At 35.6% G+C, this 21,993-nt stretch overlaps 1 protein-coding gene across 2 annotated transcripts in view; it reads left to right on the top strand.

The window, feature by feature from the left end:
* Positions 1-21,993, top strand: part of ZNF385D (zinc finger protein 385D) — a 406,892-nt gene that overhangs the window by 61,949 nt on the left and 322,950 nt on the right. For both annotated transcript variants that reach the window (XM_027639199.1, XM_027639198.1), the window contains exon 2: positions 20,661-20,939. In XM_027639199.1, the coding sequence (XP_027495000.1) occupies positions 20,661-20,939 (279 nt within the window). The remainder of the gene's footprint in view (positions 1-20,660; positions 20,940-21,993) is intronic.

The following is a 21,993-nucleotide window of genomic DNA, read 5'->3' as shown; positions in this document are numbered from 1 at the left end:
TGATTGGTTTAATTTTTTAGGTAAACTGCCCAAATTGCATGAACACAGGAACATTGCATAAGGCCATGAAGAATGTGGGTGACTTCAACAAGCATCTGCGTGTTCTCTACTCCATATATGAGCTGAATTTATGAATACTCTGCTGAAATAGATGTGCTACACTATTCCCTGTACATAGGGACAGATTGAACATTGTCTATGCCATTGAAAATCACCTTTGAACACCTCACTTCTGTTCAAGACTTACATGTATGAATGCAGAAGATCTGGAAATTACTAAAAAATCCTTCATAAGGATGAAAAAGAAGAAAGAAATAATATATTAAAATGTTAGAAGTTTTGTACAAAATTTTGGATTTGTATGTTGTTCCTTCAAATAAAAAAATAGACATTGAAACCACCATTATTTATCGTAAATATCCAATTCTTCTATTAGATATAATCTTTATGATCCATTGCTCAACAGCACAAAATAATAAAAACCTTGATTTGATTATGAATATGCCTTTGATTGGCATACATGAGAATGTGTATATGAGCAATAATTGTTTTGTGCAAAAATGTGGACATAATATTTCTTTCTCTTCATGTCTTAAACCATTTGCTGTGCTAAGGTTGAAAAAGGATTGAGATACTGCACGAAATCTGATGAATAATCTGATTTATAATAGAATAGAATAGAACATATTATAAATTTTAAAACGCTACTCCCAGACACCTACCTGTATTTTATTACAGGCAACTCCATTTTGCCAACGTATCTTCCTCTTGCAGTTCTGTTTAGAGAATTTCCACTTTCTTATTTGCTTGTGTATGTTCTTGGCTTTCCTTTCTACATCTTAATGAATGTGAACATTTCTCAGTGAGCTGCTCTCCTTAGGACTATGGCAGTACTTCATGCTGCCCATTGAGAAATCCTTCTCCAAAAATTGAAATGAAAGAAACTAGGAAATTGTGGTAAATTATAATCACATTGTAATTAAGAATAGGGCTGAAAAAAAAGCTGCTTTTTCTGATGTAGGACAAACTCAATATTCCTTAGAGGCACCAAGTTATTAATATGCTAATGATTTTTTTTTTTAATTCTGACCAACTTGTAGCCAGCACAAAAATTACCAGCATTGACATTCAAAAGAGTTTTTGAATTACTAAGTGGAAAATTGAAGAGAAATTGATGTTTTACAGTAGAGTGAATCTTTGATTAAATGTTACATGCAATCACCAGTTTTCCCAAAAAAGTGTGGAAAAATTTTTTCTAAAGAAAAAATACTTTAGAAAGTATTGTGTTAGTACAAACTTTATACTCCTTATGTGAACGTGTTTTATGGGAACATGGCTCTGGGTCACTATTCCCACTTTAATACCACTTCACGTTTTCTCAAAAAAGGAAGAATTGTAAATAATTGCCAGAAAGAGGAACAATGCCACCTAGACCTATGTTTCAAGTGACTGTATTATTTTCAGTAAAATAGTAGGGAACTTGAGTAATGAAACAACCAAACAAACTCTTGGTTGCAGAAGAAATCATGTTGCATTTGCAGCTACAAGATTATATTGTGACATACAGGTAAATACTCCCAAAGTTTAGTAATTTTCTCTATTTTTATAGCTTGCTTTTGTCACAGATTTAACAGGTAAGAGCTGGGTTTTTTTGATTGGTTAATAAATAATTAATGGAAATGCCTTCTAAAAAGGCAGAAGGGGGCCCCTTACTTTTTACTATCCTTCAATCTACAATGCCAAGGCAGAGGGTGAAAATCCTGTCCTTGAAACTACCTGCTGGAATACTCTTTGTCTTCAATGAAGATGCATAAAATAAGTGTTACTATTGCTGTGAAGTGCTGACATAGAAGAATTGATGTGTACTGAGGCATGGTGGATGTCTCTAGTATCTGAACAATACAAATTAAATTTTTTTTCTTCCTTTTTGAGAGCCTCTAGTGTGGATTTAATGTTTTAAATCAAGTTGCTGGATTCAGAGCGAGTTCATTAAAGACTTTTATAATGAAATATTAGAGCAAGTGAATTGTGTTTCGACACATAGCAAGGCAAGCCCAAGTTTAACAAGGCTGGTGAACTGGACAGAATTTAATATGCTCTCCTTATCTTCTCTGTTATGTTTTTGATTTGGAAAGAATTTGTAAATCAAATAAAAACTCTAAATATGTGAACCCATAGAAATTAAAGACAAATGTATGCTGGACCCCAAAGTCCTGAGTTTCGATTTCTGAAGAGAGTTGATATTCACCATTTCTGGGCCTTTCCCCAGTGATTTCATTGGAGATTTTAACATATCCAATAACATTTGGTTAATGAATTCTAAGTGAAGGATTAAATAGACTTTTGGTGTAGAAAAGTGTCTTTACTCCTCAGACCTTGTCTCTGACCTGTACTTCTGTTATAAAAAAGCAAGAGTTAGGAAGCTGGCATGTCAGACTATTGACTTTCTGATGTAAGTCCTCTTCTTGCCCTTTCCCAGTAGATTTGGACTTGGTGCTTGTGTTCGGAAACATGCATGTCATCCTCTTCTGTTAAGTACCCATACTTGAAACCATCTCTCTAGAAGTGAGCAGAGTTGTTGTTTTTTGTAGATGATGATGTTAAATGCAATGGGAGTATTGATTTATGCAAAGTTCAGACAACACACAATGGAAATACTGCATACAAATACAATTAAGATAAGCCTAATTTAACTTCTTTACTAGAGTACAAACAATAAGCAATCATTTATAAAAATAACTTTATTTCAATTGAAGGCCTAAGGTAATTCAGATTGAGGGAACTCCTGATTGTGATGTTATTGCTGGGATATACTCTTTGTATGTGTGTGGGTATGCGTTGGTCTTTGGTAGCTGATATTGGCAGCATTGTGAGTGGTGTTTAGTGTACCATGGAAATGACTGAGAGGAGGTCAGGGAATGATTCATCTGCTAACCCAACTGCACTTAGCTCCTGTCCTGGGGCGGCACAGTGCATGGTGGGTAAGGAGACAAATAAGTGCGTAGGCACCATAGATTGTGATTACTGTTGTGCAGCTAATCACCTCTTTGTTCCAGCAGAAGTTTTGGTTAGTCTCTCTGTGCATTGGTTTTAGTCTTCAAATGTTAGAAATGTTTTTCTTCTTGTAGGGTTGCCTGAGCTTACAGAATCCTGACCTTAACTCTGGTCCCTGCGCAGGCAACTCAGGTTTTCTGCATTTTCTGAGCTTGCCAAGACAGATACAGTTGTCCCTCAGATGAGTTGAGGAACATCTTACAGAATATTTTCCTGAATTTAACCAGTGAAACAAAATCCCGGGAAACAGTGTGGAAGAAATGAATAAATAAATTAGTTTGCTAATTTTGAACCATAATTCTCATGGAAAAAACATTTCCTGTGAAGTACCTATACTCAACCTGTTACCAGATATAACTGACTTCTCAGTTTTTAGATACTTCTTAAATGTCTGAAAAGACATAAAAGTCTGTCCCACTCTGTTTTGGTAATAGCTCTCAGCTGTTTCGAAGAATTTTACATGTTCAAAGCACTAAACAAATATTGGCTAATTAATTGAATAATTTAAAGAACAAAGTATACTTCCAGTACTTAGCACGTCACAGTAGCAATAAATGGATTTCTAAAGTCTTTAACAGATTTAGAAGACACATTGTATTGTTGTATGGTGAATACATTTGGATAAATGTCTTAATCCAAAAATTTCATATTTATAATGACTCTGTACTTTGTACCACAAAATGGCCAACTGTCACATAATTTTTTTAAAAGTCCATGTGACCACTGAAATGTTGTTTTTATGTTTGAATATTATTTTAATTATTATATAGTGATTGTTTTTTTAGAAATTGCAGAAATACCCGTATAAGTTAGACTAAAACAATCAACAAAGCATACTAATTACAGGTCTTCTGTTTTGTTTTTAGGCTCAGTTTGGGCATCATTTTGAAAGTCTTATCCCTTAAGAAGACATGGTACAAAAAATACAACCATCTTGTCAAAACTTTATTAATGGCCTAAAACATATCTCTTTAGCAGATACAAACACTGTACAGAATAATATTAGTCATAGCAATTATTCAGTAGTTTCTTGGGAAAGACCACTGAGTCTGAGGGTAAATCACCTTTTCAGAAGAGTTTCTTTCTCTGTCATAATTTCGGTTTTTGAAATATTATATTCAAAGTTAACTTTTATCTAAGGATCTGCCTTTTGTGTTTGGGGCATTTCTAGGATTTGTTGTTCTTCTTAGATAGCAAGCACTTAGATAGCAAGCAATGATCATGAACCTATCTGCCATTTATCCGGGCTATTTGTGGTATCTTTTCCTACTGAATTCCAAAGGGGCAGAAGATCGAATAGTCTTCAGATGTATTTTGTGCTTAAATAGCAAACAAAAGGGAACAAGAGACTGTGAAATATGCTTCTGAACTTCCCTTCCTGCTAGACATAATATTGTGCTAATAAATATCCCTATGATATTCAAACAACAGAAGTTTATTTTTCAGTTTTTCTTTAAACCACAATAACTGCTGAAAAATAAAGTTGTATAGAAAAGAAAGAGAAGCTGAGCAGAGGAAGGTTGGAAAGAAAGTAGAGAAATTGTCCATTAGTGTTAGAAACTGCACTAAGTTAGGAAACCTAAAAGCATGAATTCCAGTTTCAGTTGGCAACTGCATGATTGACTAAAGTGTTTTTATCTTGATGCAACCAGGAATTATACAAGATTTACAGATACAGTAAAAGGCTTTCAACAAGGTCACTGCTGGCAGCACTGAGTGTTGTTCTGAGGTATTTTCCTTAAGTTCCTACAAGTAATAAAGAAAATTTAATAGTGCGTGCATCTAATTTTCCCAATTTCACTGTTGTTTCCAATGCTAAAATATTATAGTGCTTCATGTTATCTACATCTTGGTCTTATATTCTAATAATGTATTTAAATTAAAGATATTTCTGCTATATTTTTGAGTTCAGAAAGATTTGGTCTCTGTTGTGTCTCTGTAGGAACTCTCTTCAACCCATTTCCTTTTTTTAGATGGTGCATGTTTCCTTCAGTATATTCTGAGAAAATAATACTTTTTGCAATGGCAATGAGAGATCTTCAGGCTTCATAATAATGCAACTCTAGCTGAATATTCTTTTTCTGCTTCTTTTTTTCTGTCTGTGGTGCTGATACAGTATTAAAAGTTATGAATATAACTTTATAGGATCCTCTTTATAGGAGGGTCCTTCTTTGTGTGATGAAGAATTTCTCTGGTGTAATGAAACAATTTGAGAAGGGAGATTGTATCTCACAGTATGGAAGCAGTTGGGGCTGTTGGAATAATTGGAAGCATGGTGGGACTGGACTTTTCTGCAGCCTAATGTAAATAGTTCCAGATGAGAAACAGGTAGGATGAAAATAGTGCTCCAGGAATAAAGATGTCTTTGTAGTATTTTTAGGGGAAACTTATGTGAGTGATTACCAACACTGAGTTGGGACAAACAAATCAGCTTAGTGGAAATGATGTAAAAGTAGAGTGAGGAAAAAATGTGAATTTGAGTGGAAAAAACATGAGAAACTAATGTGTTTTGGTGGGTTGCATGGCTTTGTTAAAAATGTGGACTGAATGCTGCAGTCAAGTTTAATGCAGAGCTACTCATAAAGAAGAAATTATAATCAAATTGAGTATCTGCAGGGAGACAGCCCATGAGTCTCAAGAAAATTAGTTTGGACTTCATGAGTTTCCTAAAGCTCAGTCTTGTGATACTCTCCTTTCTATCTGTTCCTTGGCATAATCCTGACGTGTGGTTCAAAGATCTCAACGTCCCACAATTTGAAGTTACTGTTATTAAAATGGACACCAAACCTCTTACCACTATAAAATCTATGATAGCAAAGTGAATTTCCTATAACTGCATTTCTTTATATATATGTGTGTGTGTATATATATGTATATATATGTGTACATATACATACACACCGTTTTTTTTTTTCTTCATCTTCTCTAATGGACTGTTAGTAGAGTCAGTTCTGTTCCACATGGTGAAAGCAAAAAGCCCTTGAGTACGTGCTCAGAAATATAACTGGTTATGGAGATAGGTAACATTTATAAAGTGGCTGCCTCTGGGTCCTCTGCTTATTTCATTACTTCTGCAAAGTTCAAAAGTTCATGTCTGAAGAATCAACTCTGCAAAATTGGCATGAGAGGAAAACTCATGGTTGGAAGAGCTTGGATTCGTTGTGTTATTTTATGCCAGAATTTACCATGTTTGATTGTATATTTTGTCAAGGTTGCTGCTTTTTATCTCTGTGGTGAGCAAAAGGCTCCTGCAGGCAGAAATAAAAGGGTCTTGGGTCATCATTTGCCAGCTAATCCCTTTGTTGACAAAATGCTCTCTCAGGAGAAGGAAATCCGTGCTATGTTCACGGTTGTGACAAAATACGTGTCACTGTGAAACTTACATATGTCTTGAGTGTTGACTGCTCTGTTTCATTTTGTACTTTGTCACTGAAGCACTTGTGATTCTAGTAGTCTTGCCCCCAGAGGAGATCCACACACCATCTGATGTCTATCTTGATGGTTGAAGTGGCAACAGCAGAGGAAGACTGGTGGCTGCTTCATTTCCCACCATAACACCTGTTAGTAGGTGATTGTGATACTAGCAGTGATAAGTGGCTGTAATCAGGCACCCACCAGGTGGCAATCACATGGCATTCAGGTGTCCAGCACATGGCAATCACGTGGCAAACATGCGTCAGGCATGCACCTGGCACACGCCATTCACACGTCCATCATGGAACAATCATGAGCCCAACACTTTTGTAAAAAACAAAATTTGAAATTTAGTAACTTAGTACTGCTTGGGCCAGAGGACTCAGAGGCCGCTGCTCTTCTTTTTCATTAAAATTTAAGTTTGTGCAAGGAAATTTGGAAAACCATTGTCACTTCATTTGTGCCAAAAATGTTGATTTTCGTTCAAGTTCTTTGAAAGAAAATTTCTAGGGTTTTTGACTCCAAATGACTCGCTTCAATGACCCTATTGATACCTCTTTCAAAAACCTTGGCTATACAGCGTATCTGTATACACAGCATATCTGTATATCTGTATAAATATATGTGTGATTTGATCTATATAAAAGTGCATGCAATAATTGAAACTTTCCTGTCCTTCAAGTTATTTATCCCACACAAGAGTTAAAGTTAGTTGGCAAGACAGAAAGTGTGCTTTGTCACAGGCGATATTTCATGAAAAGTTCTTGCAGACGCCCAAGTGGTTGGTGGCCATTCAGAACAGTTACCTTCCTGTTACTTATTTGTGTCTTATAGGTCTTCAAGTCTTCAATATTGAAAAAGTGTGTGTTATAAAATAGTAAACATATAAATCATAATGTGATACAAAACAGACCTTCTTTCTGTTTATTTCTGGGTAAAGACTTTGCAACTGTAATGGACAAATGAATTTTTCTTAAATAAATGCAGACCCCTGCAAAAGGCTTGATATAATAAGTATCCAGTGTAAATGATCACTGCTTTGGTTTGTGTGTGAATTCTCCTATTAATAGAAGTTTCAGAATTTGCTGCAGCAGCAAGAAACCAGTAATGCAGAATGAGGTCTGGTCAATGAAGAGTGATAAGTGTAGTGATCAATAACCAAGTGATTTGTGAAAAGCAGTTGATGACAGTGAGTGTGTTTTGGTTCCAGATGTGTTTGTACTGTAGGAGCAAGGCACACTGAAGTGGATAATACTGCTAATACTGCATGGTAAGCCATTCCCATTTGCTTTCTGACAGTGAGTGTTCGCTGTAAATGGCATTATTGGGCCAGATTTAAATAGTTTAAATAGTGCTAAGTAGAATAATGAAGATTGTGTCTAAACTAGGGAAATGAGGGTAGGAAGGAGTAGTCTGGAGAGTGTGCAGTGGCTTAGGGAAAGGTCACTTGTTCAGTTTGGTTTTAGGCTGTGCTTTTAATGGAATTGCTTATATGCAGCATTTACTCTTCACATGATTCTGTGAAAAAGATTTCGAGTGGATTGCCATAAAAAGGAAGCAAAAGTAAATGAATGTGTATTGAGAGATGTACTTTTTTAACTTGATTGCCCATAATTTGACAATTTTTCTTCTATTGAAGAAGAAACTAACCTTTCAATATAGAGGTTTACAATTGAAGGAGTAAACTGACATTTTTTGGATTTTTGTTACCTTATAGATCTTCTCTGATATCTTAAACAAACTGATTGGTCACATATGCATTGACTGTTCATTTAATGAATTGCAGCTTTGTGACTCACACACTCAACAATGAAGTTTTAGCTATTGTAGTCTTTGTACTTTTTAATCATTAAAGGTTTCCCTTTTCTGATTTTTGTCATATAAGAAGTTCTTACTCATGCAGGTAATCTCATTAAAATTCTCTGAGATCGGTAGTGTGAATAGCCTGGTAGTCTGAGTCTAAATTAATAAAGGAATCTCGTTTCTATTCTTCTAGAGTAGAGGTATATCAAACACTGAAAGTGCTTTAAGTGTTCTTTAACCCAAGCTGTAAAAGATACCATAAATTTAAAAAGTGACAGTTTCTATAATACATAGCAAGAATGGCAGAAATTATGGTGACTGCTGAGATGCTGAAATCACTGTATGAATTTCCTGTAGTTAAAAGGAAAATGGAAATCTAGTTCTGCTTTTCTTGCGCTGTTTTTATGCCAATGTAATGCCACAGACTTCAATGTCTGTCTATCAATCCGTACTTCTGACAATGTACTCCCACACGTGTAGGAGTATATTTATCTTGCCATTTCAGGAAAACTGATGCAGTTAGATGTCTGGGGTTTTTAGTGCAAAGAACACCATATTGTAAAGCTCTGTCAATAGCTAAGGGTCACTACTGTCTCTACTATCACTGTATTTAACACTTCTCTAACTTCTCAAAGAAAGTTCATTTAAAGTTATGTACATGTCCTGAGACCTGCAGTGTTTTAAGTGATGGAGTAAATAATTTAAAAAAGCCTTGAAATATTGGACAATTTAATATTTTGTGGAGTATCCTTTTGTCATAAAATTATGTTTCAAAAAAATCCTGAAAATATCATATATATATTGTTCAAGAGTCTTAAATTACTTTTAGTGCTAACAAACATTTTAATGCAAAGTCGAGTTATTATTCTGAAAAATGAAGTAGTTAGGCAAATCCCAGGGATTTTATAAACTTGTTCTACCTTTAATAGAGTTTATAAGCTGCTTCACCTGAATCAGCATGCCTGAAGGAAGAAGCTTCGCAAGTCTTCCAGAGCTTTGAATTCTACCGTGCATGACTTCTCAGAGGTTTTCAGCATTTTCAACCTACCCTGTCAGGCTGAGAGACGTTGCAGATGGCCAGTGAAGCTGGAAAGGTTTTATACACTCAGCAGCAGTAGTTTTTGCAGATCACAGCGGTGGAACTCAGGCTTTCCAAGAGCAGCAGTTCTGGGTCTGCACTATGAGCCCTTGCTGCAGAGAAGTGCTGCGGTGAAGGTCTTCCAGAGAAGGCTGGAGCGCATCAGCTATTTTATTTTCTCTGTGCACGTGGTATTATTCCCATACTTTCTATGATTCATTTTCATACATACATTCAATCATGGGAGAATATTTCAGAAATAAACACTGATGCCTTTTATTTATAAGCAATATATGCTATATAAAGCCTAATAGAAAAATACTGTACTGGAATCCTGAAGGTGGTGGTCAAAGACAACTTTGCACAGAAAAGATGTATAAAAATATACATATTTCTGCAAAACTGGAAAAAAATCTTTCCTCTTTTAGATGACTGTTTTTTTTTCAGCATTAATAGGGCACCATCAACGACTGATGTGTTCGATAAGCTCTTGGGCCTTTTTGGAAGATTTTTAGATTCTGGAAGAGACTCCTGGAATACCTTATACAATCAGTAATTTCAAACAGGGGCTGATTTTTACAAGAAAAGTGAAGTAGCAGTTCCTGCTCTGTAGGGGAGATATGGGTTCGCAGTCTCTACGTTGTCCATGTTTTCCTATATTTCCATATTTTTATTGTTGAACTGTATAGGTCCACATTGCTAATAGCTGACATATTTCAGAGATCTTAGATCAATAACACTTACAGAAATAATTTCAAACCTCCCCTTATACTTAGCTTAAAAGCTATTTTCATGTGTGTAACTTATAAGAAATATAAGCAAATTCTCCCTGATATGCCCTACCTTCATTTTCCACACAATTCAAGAGAGTACTGAATTACACTCATGGGAAAGCAATGCAAGGAAAAAGTTAGTGCAATAAATATCTCATTGCCCAATAGGTCCTCTTAGGTCCTGATATTTTATGATAGATTTCCCTGGATGTACACATACCCTGGGACGTACACATATCCTGGCACATACACATACCCTGTGGGATTTTAGCAATCATGCCTTGAAAACATATTTGCATTCACTAATAGTGAATCACCTGAATTTATCCCAAATAAAAAATAAATCATGCCAGTTTCTCTATTCAGTAATTAGATTCCTTTTGCACATTTTTATTTTTGATGCATAAGCATTTCTATAAATGCATTACAATCTGGGTACTGTGATGAAAAGGTTATTAGAAATGTGACACAGACCGACAGTCTTCGTGTTAAAATAATTCCCCAGCTGCATAAGTAAGGCTCTGCATTGGCCTTGTGTGACTGTAACAAAAGATTTTAGCTGCTGATCTAGGACACTGTGTCATCCTAAGGAAACATGAATAGATCCAGATCTCCCAATTTGTCTTTCAGATTTTTTTACCAGTACATGTCCAGGATAGTTTGATTTGCTAGGCATTATTTTTAGATCCCTAATATCGATGAAGAGATTGTGGTAAATTTACAGTTGACATGTAAAGATATTATATCAGCCTTGGAGACAATAATAAACACATTGTTTGTCAAGACATGAGAGAGAACATGTTAAGTTCTATACAGTATGTTTATATTTTTCAACTAAAACTGTAAAAGCTACCCCCAAAAAACACATACTGTAAACTAGCAGAAATTATATTCATATTGCCATGAATATACTACCAAATGCATCCTCTTTTTTAAAGAAACGGCAATCCAAAGGTTGAAGATTAAGATCAACGACAATAACTTTCACATAAATGTGCAAAAACATCTGCTAACCTTTCCAAACACAACAGACTTTCACCTTGATATGTTTGTATTGCTTGGAAAATGATCTACTCTCCATTAAATTCAACATTAAATGGCCCAGTGGGTGTAATGAAGCAATAACATAGCAAAAAAATAAAAGCCCAAAGAAAACCCTTTAGCTGTAAATGCTGCCGGAACTACCTGAATGTTTTATAATGAGAAGATAATATGAAAAAAAAGTTTCCTTTTGTGAAAATACAACATAGGTGCATAGGTGCTAATTCCTCAAGGTTTTTTTTTTTTAACAAAGTTGTTTGTAGAAGGCAAAAGTAAAATCATTTGTTTGATCTGGAAATTTCTTCCTCAAGATAACTGTTTGAAGCACTAACATTACTCTGGGTCTTCTAAGTTTCTTGTGTTTTAAAGATCTTTTATTTCAAAATATCAACACAGTAGTTCCCTGAAACTAAAGTATAACCAAAAGGAGGGGGAGACTTCTAACTTTTGGCATCTAATTGTTTTTTTATGTGGTAAACGTTGGTGTTTCCTCAGACCACAGAGGGTTTTGAGAAATCTAATCATAGAATTCTAGAAATACTTAGAAATTTTCTTTCAAACTACAAGAAAACAATAATTTCTAAAATTTCTTATATTAAAAAAAAGGAAAAGAAACACAGACTTTTGACACTCCTGCTGAATTGAAAAGAAAAAAAATTAGAATTTTGATTATCCCTGGCTTTTAGCCTTTAATTTCTTCTTCCTCAGCATCACTACATTTATTGCCAGTTTATTTTATTTCATGTCTGATGGCTGCATTTTTTTGTGCATAGCAAAGATTTTAGGGCTTGAACTGCTTTTCTGAAAACAATCATTCTTTGTTCTGTAACATTGTTTTTTTTGGGGGAAGTGGTGGTTATTTGTTTATTTGTTTAAAGAAAAAAAGAATTCCCACAGAATTTATTCATGTGACTTGCCTTTTAATTCTTTTTCTGTTTCGTTTTGTAGATTTATTTTCATCAGCATATTGCTAAAATACTTAACCTCAAAAGAAAATAAAAGGTGACTGTGTGTCTACACAGACAACCTGCCAAGAAACTAGTCACAAACACTAACTGAAACTTAATTTTAAAAATTGTCTACTTGGATCCAGTGGTAGTTAGTGATTGTGTTGGAGTGTTAAAAATGGAACTTACTTGTCTGCAAAAACGAGTTGCTCATTTTGCCCAAACAGCTGTTCACACTCTTGCTTTTTGCTGAGGTAAAAATTTGACTGAATATTTAGGAAAACTAAAGATATTTAAGGTGGAAAATGGCACTTATAGAATATCTGGATGGCAGGTTGTAGGCTGATTTCACATCTGGGAGTTAATCCAGAGAGACTGAAAGAAGGGATTTTTGTCTATGAAATCAAAAGTAATATTCTTGTATCAGAAACAGTGAGGCCAGCAGGAGTAGGGAAGTGATCATCCTCCTGTACCCAGTACTGGTGAGGCCATACCTCAAATCCTGTGTTCACGTTGGGTTCCCTCTGCTATAAAAAAGGCATTAAGGTGCTGGAGTGTGTCCAGAGAAGGTCAACAAAGCTGGTGAAGGAGCATAAGTCTGTTGAGGAGCAGCTGAGGGAGCTGGGATTATTCAGCTTGGAGAAAAGGAGAATAAGGGGGGACATTATTACTCTCTACAATTACCTGTAAGGAGGATATAGCGAGGTGAGGATTCTTCTCTTCTCCCAAGTAACAAGTGACAGATGTCCTTAAGTTGTGCCAGCAGAGGTTTAGATTGTATATTAGGAAAAATTTTTTCACTGAAAGGGCTGTCCAGCATTGGAACAGGCTGCCCAGGGAAGTGGTGGAGTTACCGTCCCTGGAGTTATTTAAAAGATTTGTGAATTTGGCAATTAGGGACATGGTTAGTGGTGGCTTGGCAGTGCAGGGTTAATGCTTGGACTTGATGATCTTAAAGATCTTTTCCAACCTAAATGATTTTATGATTCTAATTCCTTATTCTATTTTTCTCCTTCCCTTTAAAATTTGTACTGACCACCTATCTTCTCAGAAACATTGCTAAAAACAAGGTTTTGTCTAGCAGAGACAGTCTGAATTACAATCGGATGTTTCTGTCCCTTCTTTTTGAGCCCAGTCAACTCTGAGTGCTGTTGACAGGAGTTTTGAAGCTGTGAGTACAATTTCCAAATGTGGAAATCAAGAATATGGAAAAAATAACGCACTTCAGGTTGCTTGACAGCAACAAATTTCCTTGGTAAGCAGAGCCCTCATAGCTTTGCTAATCTATGCCATTTACCACGTTAATTACTGCCTCATGTATGAGGTCTGTACCATAATATACTGCTGGTGGAGAGGGAGATGATGAAACTCAAACTGTTCCCCCTTACCTGCATGGGAAGAGCATCCCTTGGGACCTGGGTACCAGACACGCAGCTGAACTCGTGTATTTATTTGGCCCTATTTTATGCAAAAATCTTTGTTTTCAAAAGGACCATTTCTGAAAACAGATTGAATACAAAGTAAATGAGGGAGTTTTCATGGCTTTTAAGTCATCACAGTAGTGCTTCTCAGATTTTAGAAGCTAATGTTTGCAAATTAATTACTTGTCCTTTAAATAGTTCCAAACCACCCAAAGTGCTCCATTATGTTAGCACAGGCTTGAGAAATAGATATGTATTACTAGCTAATTGAATAACATATGGTGTTGATTAGTGCTTAGTTCTTTTTATAGAACTCAATTAAAAAACTGACTGCAGTATATTCTGAGGCTATGAGATGTCTGTTGGTTGCTTCTGGCACAAGGGAACTGCTGAACCAAGAAATTATGAACTTTTTCTGTTTAGTCCATCTATAAGTTCTTTTAGGATCTCGTGGTGCATGTGGCTGTGATGGGATATATGCCAGGGTTTGCTCATTTGCTGCAGTATTGAAATGCAGCCTTTCCCGAAAGATTTAAGTACTCTCTCAGCAGAGCCAAACAAAAGCCCAGGCTTTTATTTTCTGTGCTATTGCTCAAGATATACAAATATAAAATGAGCCTATTTCAAATGGATAAATATATATTCTTATAGAATTCAGTTTGCAGAGATGTATTTCTTAGGAAGTCTCAGGACATAGACTCAATCTCATTTTACCTCATTCCAACATGTGAGGAAAACCTGACTTTATTTCTTTCACTTGATGCACTTTTTGTTTAAGAGATTATTTTCCTCTTAAACTTCACAAAAATCACCTGAGATGATGATGATTATGATTTTCTTATTACTTACATGGATGATTGAAGTGGTATAACAGCTAGCAGCAGCCATCAGATCGGGAGGAGCTGGAAGGATATGGAGAAACAATAAACAAGAAAATAAGATGTTTCTCTCCCTGACTTATCTTTTTTTTTTCCTCCTAAGATACCTCTTCTACTGTATATTGTGTGGAATTTTTATAGAGAAAATTTGGTAAATAGTTGCTTCAAATGTGATGTCATCTGCACTGTATGAGGCAGACAGCAAGAAAAAATACTGACTTTTATCTACAGTTTTATCACTGACTAGCAATTTAGCTCTTAGGTGTATGACCTGACAAACTCTTCCTTGCTTTTTAGAAGCAAGTGATTATTCTTGCAGTCTTAAAACTCTTAGTAGAAAGGCCTCCCAACAGTGTAAAATTACCTAATATTCTCCAGATTTTCACATCAAATTTTATTATATACCATTTTGTATTTAAATTTAATCTAAAAGGCTCAGAATAAAGAAGGTGTTGAAAAATCAATTGTTTTCTAAAAAGCATTTCAGATTCCAGTAGATTCCCATTCCACAGTAGCTCTTCCACTGAAATGATGTTCGTTCATCCATCCAGAGAAAACAGATGAGTCCTGCAGCGTATCCTGAAGGTTACTCGGGTCATTTGGGAGGGAACTGTGTTTCAGAGATGCAGTGCTTTCACCGTGAGTGACCTTTCAAGGCTTTGCTGTTGTTAGTCCTTCTCACTGTATGTTTGTAACTGCCACAGCAGTGATGTGCAAAATAGACCATTCATGACCTAAATCGCTCTGGGCTCAAAAACAGGAGCAGGTGCAACCGTGATCAAAAACAGAACCTACAGAGTTGGGATCACATCATCCAGTGATAATGGGGGTTGAAGCAGCAAAAGCTACTTTATTTTTGTATTGGTGATCCTTCCCCCAGGCTGCCCTACTCCCCTCCCCCTCCATATATAAAATAGATGGCAATATGGTCATTTTAAACCTCTCCCAGGAACAAATTTCTAGACCCAACATTTTATCCAGTGAGGTCAATTAAAGGTTGCAAAGGCAAGTTAGCCATAACTGTCTTTTTGGTAAAGGCATCACAAGTACCCAATGCAGCAGGGAGTTTCAAGTAGCATAATGGGTAAACAGGAAGACCTTAGCATAGAGATACCAGTTTTCGGAAGGCTCCTGTCACAAAGATTGGCTCACAGTGTGAAAGAGATTCTTAAATGCTGATGCAAAGATGACCCTGCTACCATGGCTTTCATCAGCTGGTAATGTCCCATCACCTGAAAGACAGAGCACCAAATTTATGATGTTTAAAAGATATGAAGAGTCCATTTATTACCAGAGGTGTTTTTTTGTGTAGCATGCCAGTAACGTTCCCCTAATATGTGAAAACTGACAAGGTGATGATTTGAGAGAGGCTGTTGATAAGTGATCAATCTTTCTCTTTTTTTCTCTTTTTTTTTCTTTTTCTTTTTTCAACATTACACTAACAATAATTTCTTCAAAGAAGCTAATATCTGTTGTTATCAGTTGATATCTCAAAACTGAGTATTATCATTAATACCTGCAAAATTCAGTCCTTTTAACGTTTGGAGAGCTATTATGACAGGTAGAGCAAGTTTCATCCTGTCTAACTTTACATCTACAGCACAGACATCTGCAAAGGAAGAGGAATACTTGTTTCTGAGAACAAAACACTAGAGTTTATGATTTAGTCTGTTTCGTAGTGAGATGACTCTCCATAGGCCTTCTTGGTGACTCTGCAGTAATTGCAGAGTCTAGGGATGAGTAGCTGAAATGCAAACATCTGCATCTTTGATAGTTGCTACTTAAACGTCTTTCACAGTTTTGAAAAAAAATATTAAAAATTCCTGAATATTGTAATTAGTGAACTTTTGTCCTTAATACCCTGTCCATATTTTCTATCCTTCATCTTGTACAGGAATGTATTTGTTATAACAGCCTGTTGGGAAGTAGACAAGGAGATATTCTTTAAGATCTGCAGAATCATAGGAAGATTTGGGTTGGAAGGAATCCTAAAGATCACCTAGTTGTAACCATCCTGCCATAGGCAGGAAACCTTTCATTAGACCAAGTTAAGCAAAGCCCCAACCAGCCTGGCCTTGAATGTCTCCAGGGATGGGGAGACCACAGTCTTTCTGGGCAACCTGTTCCAGTGCCTCACCACACTTATAATAAGGAAATGTTCCCCAATATCTAATTTAAAAATGTGCTTCTTCAGCTTAAGTAACATTCCCCCTTTTCCTGTCACTACAGGCTCTTGTGAAAAGGCCCTCTCGAGCCTCCTTCTAAGCCCCCCTTCAGGTGCTGGAAGGTTTCTCCAAGGTTCCCCTGAAACCTTCTCTTTCCAGGCTAAACTGGTCATTCATCCATGACAAGAGGTCTGCATTCAATGCAGTTGACTTAAATGCATTGTGGTCTCTTACTCTAAGATTCATATCCTCTACTGGCTTCTTGAATGTACCCAACACATTTGAGTATTATGTACACAGAGTCAAAGTCACGGTGACTGGTATAGTTCTATGATGGTAAGAGAGTTTGGTAACAGAACAATTAGTTGTAGTACAAATGAGCAAATTTTCCTTTCAATACTCTTGAATAGAAAGCATGCCATTGGTTTGCAGCAAAAAAGGTAAGGATTTTTTCATGGGAAGGATGTGATTTCTAATCCCTTACATTCAAGCACATTTAAGAAGAGAAATCCCCAGGCAGTAGCTTTGTTATCTAAGCCAGCAAACACCACAAATTGTAGCTGTGTTGGTTTTCCACATGGGACAGTTTTCTACTTCACAAAGCTATAATGTCATGCAAAGTTCATTTTACTGGTAAGCAACACTGAGCCAAAATTGAGTTCAGAGCCCCAGGGAAAATAAATGTAGGCATTTATCCAGAGTGCTATTTAAATTGGCTTGAAATTTTGAGATGTTGGTCGCATTTCTAGTTCACTACAGGCTTCATTAGGGCCCCTAAAATTGAGAAGCTGTCTTACTTTTAGGGGGAGGGGGAAGGTTATCTACAAAACTCATGATTTTAAAAGATACGTAGCTGGTACAGTCAAGATGAACTCTATAATATGATGATAGGGAAAGAGGGTTTTCATTTAAAGCCTATCTATTTTCACATAGGATCAAACCAATAAGACACTGACAGCAATTAAAAATTGCTTTTCAAATGAAGATTATAATGTTTTCTTTTAAACATATTCAGTGCAATTTTCCAGTGGGATAAACTAAGCATTTTTTTCCTTGCCTTCATCAATCAAAATTGCTGCCTAAACATTTCATTCCAGAAAACAGAAGTATGCAATGATACATGCATGAGCTGAACACCTGCTGCTCTCGTGAGGTAGACTGCATCCGTGTGGGTTTAAACAGTGGTGGATCTTTAGAAGATTTTATGATTATGATTTATTTTTTTCTGCATTTCTTTAAAAAGAATAGTTGGAGTGGTAAATTGTATTTTAAAAGTATGTCAGCAAATTATACTCAGATATCTCCCCCTTCTTTATCCCTTGATATCTTTATTTACTTGTCCATTTAGAAATATTATAAAAATTACTCAGGATGTTTTAATCCTAAACTATTTCTGTTTTTATAAATTTTTTTTGTCTTCATGTTTGGAATTTTTTTTCTCAAACCAATCAATTTGTGTCCAATCAAGATACTGATTACTGCTGTGTAATGCTTAATTTACAGCAAGTGGTTTGCACAGGTGTGTAATATTTCACCTTAGTCCTTTAGCAGTTCCATCATATATTCAGAAATCACTGTATACCTGTAAAGGAAATGGACTGTAGTATAAAATGTATTTCCGAAACTTCTGGTTTCCTAATTGTTACCTAGACTCAGTTTTGCAGCTTTAATGCCATCACAGCTTTCTAATGAAAGCACATGGTAGATGCTCAAATCACTTTTTTCCACAGTAGAATTTCTGTTATCATTTTATTGTGCCTTTGTCAAGCGTGCATTTTGTAATTTGTTTTCTGGAATGAGATTAGAATGCAAGACAGATGCTATATGCCAAAAATAAGATTCTCATGGATTAGGCTGTGTTGACTGGAATATTAGAGGGATGTAATAACATGCTAATTCACTTTATTAAGCTCCCAGCCTATCTGTGTAAACGTTTCAAAAGGAATTAGACATATGTGCAGATAGTGTACAGCGTTTACTTTACTAGATTATATTTGCTTACAAAGTTTTATGTCTTGGTTGGAAAATCTGTTTTATTGCAGTAATCTCATGGTTAGCACTATATGGTTAGCACTATAGGTCTAGAGGTATACTGTAATTTTTAATTCATACTGCTCTCTAGTGGGGAATGCTTTCAATGCAAAAGATTACATACATATTAATGTACAGCACGTATATAAACTGGGATTACTGAAAAGTTACTATCATCTAGAGCAATTCAGTAAAACTAGTGCTATTGTGTTAGCATTTTAATTCTTGTACTGCTTTGATTAAAGACTGAATTTATTAATTTAAAAATATTTTAGACAGATGAATCTTTGGCGTGAACAGTATCCCCAGCAAAGTCCAGAAGGCTGAGAGGTTGGTAGACTTCCTCAGGAGAAACCTCCTCCTTCCATTAGGAAAAATATGTTATAGATCTGCTATTGAAAAAACGCAGGTTTTCTGCTAAGCTTCCAGAGTCTCACAGGGGAGAGTTTTGGTTTGTCTGTAAAAGTTCTTGTCATCACTGTTGGTATAATAACCTTGCTTTTAATAAATAACTACTTTTATGCTGACTTTCTTTTCCTCTTTAATTTTTCTTTGGAAAGAATTATTTAGCCTGCTTTCTCACTGCTTGCTTTCAACAGCTACAATCCTAGATAAGAGTTGACTATACACAAAAGCTGAAATAATACTGACAGAACTAGTGGAGTGAGTTTTAATCTACAGCAAATGCAGAGCTCTTCTCAGACCTGTGTCTGTACTTTCTTAAATGAAATGGGCTTTATTAGCATAAAAGAACACAATGTTAATTAGATAGCAAACAAATCAGAAAACTGAAATTGAAACTCATTTGAGCATTGAAAGATTTTATATTTGAATCTTTAGATAAAGTTGTCTTTATGATTTGATCAGAAAGCAATAAGTGTCTTTAAATCCTTGGAAGGTCTGACAAAAAGTTTAGTTGATGAAATTTAAATCATTTGAAGCTATCTGAAGAATGCTTTGCAGTATTTTGGTGTTATCAGACCCAAATCTGAAGGCTTGTTTAGACTTGGTTTTTTATACTGAACCTTGTCTGGGTCTGACATTAAAGATATCTGTAGCCCATTTTCTTGTGTTGCTTTAATAATCTTTTTTGTTTCTAGGTTGACTGATTTGTCAGTTAGACACCAAATAGTATCATCCTATTTAAGGCTGTAGTAATTTTTTCACTCGAAGTATAGATTAGATTCTTCGTCTAGACCTTCATTTATTCACTAAGTCTAGGAGAACAAGCACTTTAAACATTTATATGGTATAGAAAGGTCTCATCAAAATGCTAAGTTGGTATAACATTTTGCACTCTTTGAATAGTAAATTAGGTTTGCAGTGTGCAGAGCATTCCTTCTCCTCTGCCATTTCTGCTCGCTTTTAATCACAGAAGCTCTTGTTTACATTGGTTTCACTTGAAGTTCTGCAGATGGGATTATCTTCTCATTTCTGTAGCTGTTACTGTCTGGTATTAGCTGAATCTAAGTTAACTATCCTTCAATTATAACCCTGGGAGGCTAAGATAAGAAAATAATACAACGTGTTTATTTGTCTTTGAACTACTTTAAATGAGAAAAATTATGAAATTATTAGATTTGTGCTTGAAAGCATTCATAGGAAGTGGAGAGGAGGTGACTGGGGTTGCTAAATAATAAACTCAAGGGTGAGGTCTGTGCATTTAAGCTTACTGAACTAATATATAAGGGAGGGTATTTTTTCTTCTGTTAATTGTACCTCCTCCCCCTTTTTTTTCCACTGGCTGCAGGACTGTTTCTGTCACATTTTTTCAGCTGCTGCACCGTGTTTTTAGCCTTTCTTAAATAATTTATCACAGAGGGGCTGCACCCATGCCTGATGGGCTCAGCTTTGGGCACGTGGCTGTGAAGTTAAGTTACACAGCAGAACTAAAAACATGTAGAGAAAGCAAAATATGTGAGTGGAAATATAGTGTTGAAATATAAAATGCAAAAAATATTTTCTACCTTTTAGTGGTTTGCAGATACAGCTATCTTGTGTGTATTATTTTGTATTACTCATCAATTTTCTCTCTTATGTTTTTTCCCATCCCAGAAAATATGAAGAAGCCATGGAGCCCCGATTTACCAGTTGATAACCAGTCATACAATTCAGATTTCTCATCTATCCCAGACAGGGAAGGTGAGAAAGATTTAGCACCTGAGGGCACTGAAGAAAAGAAGGAGAGAGAAAAGAAACACACCAATTTCACTTTGTGTAGTGTTTGTAACATTCAGCTGAACTCTGCTGCTCAGGCACAAATCCACTACAATGGCAAATCCCATCAGAAGAGGTTAAAACAGCTAAGCAATGGAAATCTCAAAAGTGATAATGGTAAGCATTATAATATATATTCCTTTGCCATGTTTTAATCTGAGAATTGCAGCAATGTGCACTAACATCAATATATATGAGTTTAAATGTTTTTTATACAGATAACAAATTCTTTGAAGTTAAGGCAAAGGCTTTTGGTGACTTCAGAGTGCTTGAGGTCATCCCTAGCATGAGCATCTGGCAAAAAGCTAAATGTGTACTATCTGTGTTCTTACAAGGGTTTTCGTTTTATATTTTGTTTACATGATGATGTTTATTCATATTCTTTCTCATTTCATTTGCATTTTGATGGTTTTCAGCATAATCAGTGATATTCCATATTTCAGTCTACTAGAAAGGTTATACTTGTTAGGGGTGTGTTTGCTTTTAATGAATATAAGGTGGCTGTGAAATAAATTGAAACAAATACATTACACAGAACAAATACATTCCCAAATTCATTTCACTTTAGCTTGACTGAAGTGAAACAGAGATGGAACAAAGGTTATTTTGATTGTAATTGACTTCATTGGCAGCTTTGAGCATTTTGCAGTAGGTGACATTATTTTCCTATCATCAGAATGAATTGTGCACCTCAAAGAAAAACACATTTGTGGTTTTGTGTATTAAAGCAGATTAGATAGTGAAAGCAAATGATGGTCCCTGACAAGAGAATACAGATTACTATGTTGTAATTTTCTTAGTTGCATAACAGGTAGTACTCAACTTTGCTGTACCAACTTTGTGTAGAGCTGTACGGCATTGTTCTATCTGTTTCTGTCAGAGAAATGATTGTCTTAATATCATGTACTTAGGACTTTCAAACTTACTTTCTCCAGATCACACATGTTGCTCAATACTTTGTGCCATGAGTTGCTTCCTGCCCCACCTGCAGAAGGATATGCAAAACAATAATCCTTAGATAGAACTTCATATTATTATTATTATAATCTGTGCTTTGTCCTGGGTTTAAGAGTGGAGAATAACATTGATATGTTGCCAAAGTATGTTGGATGTGAGTGCTTTTCTGTTTTTGAGATGTTGCTCATTTCCATAAAAATAAAACAATCAAACA

Source organism: Corapipo altera, unplaced genomic scaffold (genome assembly GCF_003945725.1).
Source record: "Corapipo altera isolate COAL_440 unplaced genomic scaffold, ASM394572v1 44, whole genome shotgun sequence".
NCBI classification, from domain to species: domain Eukaryota; kingdom Metazoa; phylum Chordata; class Aves; order Passeriformes; family Pipridae; genus Corapipo; species Corapipo altera.
Note: the sequence above shows the minus strand (reverse complement) of the source record. Positions and strands in the feature narration are given on the sequence as shown.